At 41.6% G+C, this 6,635-nt stretch overlaps 1 protein-coding gene across 1 annotated transcript; it reads right to left on the bottom strand.

The window, feature by feature from the left end:
- Positions 1 to 401: 401 nt before the first annotated feature.
- LOC128944974 (cryptic protein-like) lies at positions 402 to 4,054 on the bottom strand. Its single transcript, XM_054288486.1, has 6 exons — positions 4,017 to 4,054; positions 3,810 to 3,859; positions 3,520 to 3,696; positions 2,538 to 2,652; positions 2,317 to 2,426; positions 402 to 526 (listed from the first exon to the last, which is right to left on the bottom strand). The coding sequence occupies exons 1-6, from the start codon at positions 4,037 to 4,039 to the stop codon at positions 402 to 404; spliced, it is 600 nt and encodes a 199-aa protein (XP_054144461.1). The 5' UTR covers positions 4,040 to 4,054.
- Positions 4,055 to 6,635: the final 2,581 nt, after the last annotated feature.

Raw genomic sequence — 6,635 nt, 5'->3', positions numbered from 1 at the left:
AAGAATTTTCAAGTTTAAATAAAGTTAAACAAAAAGTTTTCAGAAATGAAATAAGTTTTATTTGTTATAAGAGTTGTACTGTGTACAAAAGAAATTACTATAACTTACAATACTTCAGGCATAGAATATTGGGGGTGTTGCTTCCACTGGAAGAGCAGTATTTTGAAAATAAAGAATCGTTAGAATCAGACATTGATAGCAGTATTAATATAATAATATAATAATAAATACTTCATATTCATATAATCTGAATTTATAATAACCCAGGTATTTCAGCATTAACTAATACATCTTAGTCTGCCTCCAACATGCAGGTAGAAGAGTCTTCTGTAGCTCATAGAAGAAATGTATGATTCATGGTGAGGGTTCCATCAACCCTGAGTATTTCCCCTTGTCCAGTTTCACAGCTGCCAGCTAGCAGAACTCCAGAGGATGGCGAGCAGGCAAGTGACTGAAATCACTGTTTGCTGTAATCTTAAACCATTAGAATACAGTCTGATAATTTCCTCTGTTTCCGATGTCAGTTCTTAAAAGAAAAAAAATCAAGAAAATAAAATGGCTAATGAGTAAGTAGGTAAATTTGAAAACATAAGGTTTTTCAACATACTTGAAAAGTCCTCTGACATCTCACAGGTACTTAAGTTAAAGGTATCAGCTGTTAAAGCCAATCAAAGGGACTATTCTCAGGGGAGAGATGTAAATAGATGTCCTATCAATGATCGTTTGAGGAGCAACTGATAGCACTTATCAGCTCTTGCCGGCAATAATCTCAGAATAATCAAAAGTAAATACCAGGCAAAAGCAAGAGGAAGAGCTTTGCAAGAGGTGAGCACTCAAGCCTGAATGTCGGCTTTTAACCCTTCCTTTAACAAGGGACTTAGCTTGTAGCAAAAGCAGAGGAGCCATACCCTCTTGTACGTGAAAGCCACGGAGTCCCTGCTCAGAGGATTCTCTCTCTACTGAGACCTTAATTGCCTTTCTTAAACTGAGTTTAAGAGCAGCAAGCAGTTGATTGCTTTTACGGAGCATAGGGTGACCCATAATGTCTTTTGCTCCAGTATGAGGAGCAATGGGGCTGATTCAATGCTAAGCATGTAAAAAGTTTATTGAGCGTGTTGTCTGATACATTTAACTGCTCAATGCAGAAGACTTGGAGGAAAAAGCTGTTCTGGTGGATTTTTTTTTTTTTCTGTCTAGGGTTACAAAGGTAGGAATGTCACCTTTTTAATGTTTTGATTTACATCTGAGTTGGTGCTACAACTCAGAAGTCACAGCTTCAAGGCATTGATACTCAGGCAGGAATCTGGTCAGGAAACGAGAGACTGCTTGGGGTGCAAATGAATCTTGAAACCCTTTAGGTCTGTTGTTTTCTTACCCTGCTAAGGAGTGATCTTGGCACAACTGAAGGAAAGCGCAAGATAGGATTGAGATATGGGTGGAAAGGGCAAGAATATTTTGCACTGACTTTGCCACAGAAGAGAAAATATTATTCAATCCTTATTAGTGATCTTTAGAGTATTGAGAACAGACTGGATCAATCAATTCTCCATGGAAAATAATACCAGTATAACAATTCTTTAAATCCTTATGCTAGTTGATAGACTGTTTTCAAAAATATTCAACCATTTATTCAGGGAATTTCACAGGCTGATGTAGTAAGACTTCACTTAAAATGATAGAATGCTTTTTAGGAGACTAGGTGGCACAACTTTACATTGATCAGAATAATGGTTACACATTTTTTAGTGAGGAGTGTGTTCAGACTTAAAACTCATACAAGAATATTCTGAAGATTGAGATACAGATCTTAAAAAAATATTCAATTAGTTTTGAGTCATTTAAGCATGATGATTGATGATTCTGTGTATTTAGTAGACACAACTTTATTCTCTAGTGAAATTCCAGTTTCTATTTCCTCCACACCAGTATACACTACTGTTTTTTCTCTTTGCCTTAGAAACATGTGTTGTGCTTGGATTTAGCTTAGTTGTACAAATTGTCCTGGTTAAGTGGGAAATCATAGACGTACAGATTTTGCAGAACAGATAAGTGTTTAACCTCTGTAATTTTCAATTAAAACGGTGGGAAGTTTCCTACTGTACAGAATTATGAATATCTGAAAGTGTCTTTTGTGCTGTACTATATAGTCAAAGAGCAGTGCTTCTTACTGTCTCACTAATTCCTTCTCTAAAGCAAAGCAACCCACTGTAGAAGTCCAACTAGGGCACATACTGCATCCTCCAAGTACCCCACCACTGCAGAAGGCAATTCTGCCACCCAGGAGTGAAAAATGTTTGATTTAGTGCCATTTCTTACCGCAGTTACTCTGCCTTATTTCCGAGAGGCAGTGCAGGGTACCATAGGCACACCGACACAGCCAGCAGTCCTTCAGCACCCAGACGCCGTGGGGAATGCTGCCGCAGTTTCTGTCAACGACAAGGGCGACATTCTGTACATCTCTGACCCCAGCACAGAAAACAACCCTTCAGAGCACCACACTCATCTCCTCTGACTTCGGACAGGTTTTTTTTTTTTACCCTAGCCGCTCATCATATTCGCAGTGTCTGCCGGTGAAGTACTTCAGGCAGGCACAGAAGGTCCCCAGGATACAAGTCCCTCCATTCTGGCAGCAGCGTCTGTTCAGTTTTTTACCTACAAGACAATATTTACAGAGGTTAACAAGCATCTCAGGGGCTCTGGACCTCACCTTTTCCTCACTTGTTCTCTCAGGTCTCTCCAGTTCCCAAAGTCTCTTAAGGATATCTAGTTTTATTGTCTTTAGAGACAATAAAATTATATGCCTGTTAAGAGTGTTTGTTCAGCTAAACCCAGTTTGTTTAGTTAAGGATTAGAAACAAGCTACTAGGGATTACAGGATGGTGAAGAAGCAACGCCTGGCAAATTCTGTAGCAGCAGGATGTGTTCAAGTGAAATATTTCACTGTGACAGATGCAGGTTTCAACCACACTAAGAAATGAGACATTTTTATTGGGAAGTGACACCTATTTTTGAATAAAAACTGGGAAGTTACTTGGCTTTGAAGTGGAGGAAATGCTCCCTTAAGCCTTTCTCAGAGTCCTGGGGTTGAGCACCAATCTAAAACTTTATATATGGGAGGAAACAGAATACATTTTTTTTGCTGTTAGTACTGTTGCTTTCAGGTGGCTCAAAACTGTTTTATAAAATTAACATTTTTATGGCCATTAAATATCGTGAATTCTAAACAATAAAAAGAATGTTACAAAATTTTACAGATGCTCTTGTAAACACGAAGTGCCAAGCACTTCTTCATTATTAATATTCTTCCTTGTTTTTCCTTAACAATTTTGCAAGTGAGAGATCTTAAGTTCTACCTTAAATTTTTATCATCACTTATCAGGTGGCCATGGGTATAATTGAAATGGGTGGTCACAGAAAACCAACAGGCTGGAATTTTCCGGGACAACAGTTAAAGCAATACTATATTAAAATTTTTAAAAGTAATTTTATGTCATTGTTTACAAAAATAATGTTACTTACTCTCTGTAATTCCAGTGAAAGGCACTAAAGACCTGGAACTCTGTTGCTTTCTACTTTCGTAACTCTGATTCATATCACTGAGCGCATTTGTAAAGGTCCCTTCGTTCTTGGGCTGCTGCTTTAGTGCTGTAGCATTGAGACCTTTCACAACTGCTTTCCGTTCTTCTTTTTCAGGGCCTAGACACGAAGTGCAAATATGTCAGGGAAAGGTAGTTTGTGATGAAAAAATGCGTACTGTAAATGTAGAAGAAAAACACAGGGTAGCGGGGAGAAATATGAAGGTCACTTACTTTTTTCTAAATGAACAGCCTGCCAGACCAGAGTCAAAGTGAAAAGAATTCTGTAAAAAATTTTTTAAAAAAGAGAGAGAAAAAAAAGATCAAACGAGAAGTAAATTTGTGCTAATAAGACACAAAACGAATGGTGAGTGCGTGAACTTGTAAAAGGAATGAGCATCCCTGGCTAGAGAGGGTCCCCGACATCTCAAGCAAACTTACCTAACATGATTTCCCCAGTACATTTTCCTGCAGCCAGAAATAGCCGTGAGGTCCTCCGGGAGAGCTTGAGCAGAAGGAAGATGTCCAGAGCCCGCTGCTTCAGGCTGCTGCACCGCAGACACGGACGGACGGACAGGGAGAGCGGGGCTGGCGAAGTTTCCCTCCTGCCGTCCAGCTCGCAGTAAGGCTCAGTCTCCAGCCGGCCGAGAACATCCCTCGGGGCTGGGACTCCCCGGCCAGCCCCCGATTTACACGCACTGCTGGAGGGTGGAGCAAGGAGGGGACACCTACTGCTGGGGGCAGAATTGAGTGCCCATGGGCCCAGCCGAAAGAACAAGGCTGGATGGTCTCAGGCCCAGTGAATTTCCCAAGACAGAAAAATTTGTACCACCATATAGTGCATAGGAAAAACAAACAAACAAACAAACAAACAAACAAACAAACATTAACCAGAACTGCAATAGGTATATCATAAATGGGAGTAGGTATATATGAGGAAGGTTAAAAAGCCTCAGCTCTACCTACATGCCTTGTCTCTGCCAGGGTTTTCCACCAGGGATCTGCTTTATGAGATTGTACTGCTTTGCAGCAGAGATCCTTAAAACCTGCTTTTGAGATTTCTACTAAATATACTGGAAAAAGCAGTATAAGGTCCTTGAGGGAGGATTGTTGTCTCACCAGAGCTGTTCATAACCGTTTGAAACATTTTCTGAAAATTTTTACTGTTAATAAAATCAGGCCCATTAGTGGGTATTCCTACTCTGAGTTTATGCAGTAGCAGCAGATACCTGGGTATTATTTACTGTGTGTACTGAAATGGGCTAGGACCACACACATGGCTTTGCTATGGCTCAGTGTCATGAGCAGAAAGACCTGCAGCTGGGCAGTGCTAAAAAAACAGCTCTAGGCAGGCTTTTCTCATCACATTTCCACATTTTGTACCACCAAGTGCACATGGCCTTTGCTTAAGTTGTGGCAGGAAACTGAAGCAATACAACTTGTTTTGTTTCAGAGGGGCATTAGAAGAGGGATGTTTTCACTGCATCACTGCCAACCAAGGTAGTACAAGTTTCACCTTGGCTAGATCCAAGATCACATCAGAAGTATGGGTCAGACCTCACTGAAGAAATGGCTGCACTGACTAAAGACTTCATCCCTTGTTTGTAAGTCCCTGTGGCTGTCACTTGCCAGATTTGCCCCATCTGAATGAATGGTTTGGAAGCTGTAATAACTTCTCATCCAATTTGGTACAAAGACTGGCTTAATTTACAAAGATAGCTGTCCTAATTAAAGTTAACCCTCTTGGCACTAAAGAGGCACTAAAGCAGATGGAGAGTGTTTTTAAGACATGTTCTCTTACACAACTGTACAGTGCATGGGTAACAAGCAAGAGGAGTTGAAAACTATTGTGAAATTAGAAAACTGTGCCGTAATTTCTATCATGCAAACACTGGGGAAAGTCATACAACTGGAAGACTGCAATCAAGAGCTACAAGATATTCAGAAGCTCTTTATCTCCAAATTGGAGACACCGGAATTTGATGGATGGACAGTTCAATGGATAAAGAGTTGGCTGGCTGTAGCCAGGGAGTTGTGGTCAATGCCTCTGTGTTGAGGTGGAGGCCGGTGATGAGTGATGTCCTCAGGCTCTGTTTTGAGAGCACTGCTCTGCAATGTTTACCTCAATGACACAGATAGTGGGATCGAGTGCAATCTCAGCAAGTTTGCAAATGACACAAATCTGAGCAGTGCAGTTGACACAACAGAAGAATGGGATGCCATCCAAAGGGACATGGACAAGATTGAGAGTTGGGCCCATGAAGTTCAACAACAAGTCCAACTGCAAGGTGCTGCATGTGAGCTGGGGCAATCCCAGACCTGAGAACAAATGGGGAGAAGAACTTACTGAGAGCATACTTGTGGGGTTGGGTATTCTAGAAGATAAAAGCTGGATATGATCCTACATCAAGTGCTTGCATATCAGAAAGCCAAAAACATCCCGGGCTGCATCAAATGTGTGTATTACAGGTTGAGGGAGGGGATTCTTCCCCTCTGCTCTGCCCTGCTGAGACCTCACCTGGAGCACTGCATCCAAGTCTGGGGTCCCCAGCACTGGAGGGATGTGAGCCTGTTGGAGTAGCTCCAGAGGAAGCCACGAGGTGTTCTGAGGGATCTGCACCTCTCCTATGAAGAGAGGTGGAGAGATCTGGGGCAGTTCTGCCTGGAGAAGAGAGGGCTCTGAAAAGCCCTCATTATGATCTTCCAGTACCTTAAGGGAAGTTGAAAAAAGGAGAGGGAGGACCTTTTTATATGGTGAGATAGTGACAGGACAAAGGATAATGGTTTTAAAGTGAAAAGGGGCAGGTTTAGATTAGCTATTAGGAAGATATTCTTTACTGTGAGGGTGTGGAGGCCCTGGTGCAGATTGCCCAGAGAAGTTGTGGCTTACCTATCCCTGGTGGTGTTCAAGGATAGGCTGGATGATGCCCTTAGCAAACTGGTCTAGTGGAAGGTATCCCTCATTATGACAGGGACGTTGGAACTCACTGATCTTTGGGGGTCCCTTCCAGCCCCAGCACATTCTATGATTCTATGATCACATGTTCTTTCCTGTCTTCT

The sequence above is a fragment of the Melozone crissalis genome, unplaced genomic scaffold (assembly GCF_028551555.1).
Source record: "Melozone crissalis strain CALT ecotype California unplaced genomic scaffold, PUWL_Pcris_2 ptg000005l_1, whole genome shotgun sequence".
In the NCBI taxonomy this organism is placed as follows: Eukaryota; Metazoa; Chordata; class Aves; order Passeriformes; family Passerellidae; genus Melozone; species Melozone crissalis.
This window is presented reverse-complemented; position numbering and strand designations above follow the sequence as displayed.

What these genes read in the sequence shown, in the direction of transcription:
- LOC128944974 (XM_054288486.1), bottom strand. Translation starts at nt 4,039, where the DNA reads ATGTACTGGGGAAATCATGTTAG. An exon ending in TACTGGGGAAATCATGTTAG is followed by an intron (nt 3,860 to 4,016) that starts GTAAGTTTGCTT and finishes AATTTTTTACAG; the next exon opens with AATTCTTTTCACTTTGACTC. An exon ending in TTTCACTGGAATTACAGAGA is followed by an intron (nt 2,653 to 3,519) that starts GTAAGTAACATT and finishes ATTGTCTTGTAG; the next exon opens with GTAAAAAACTGAACAGACGC.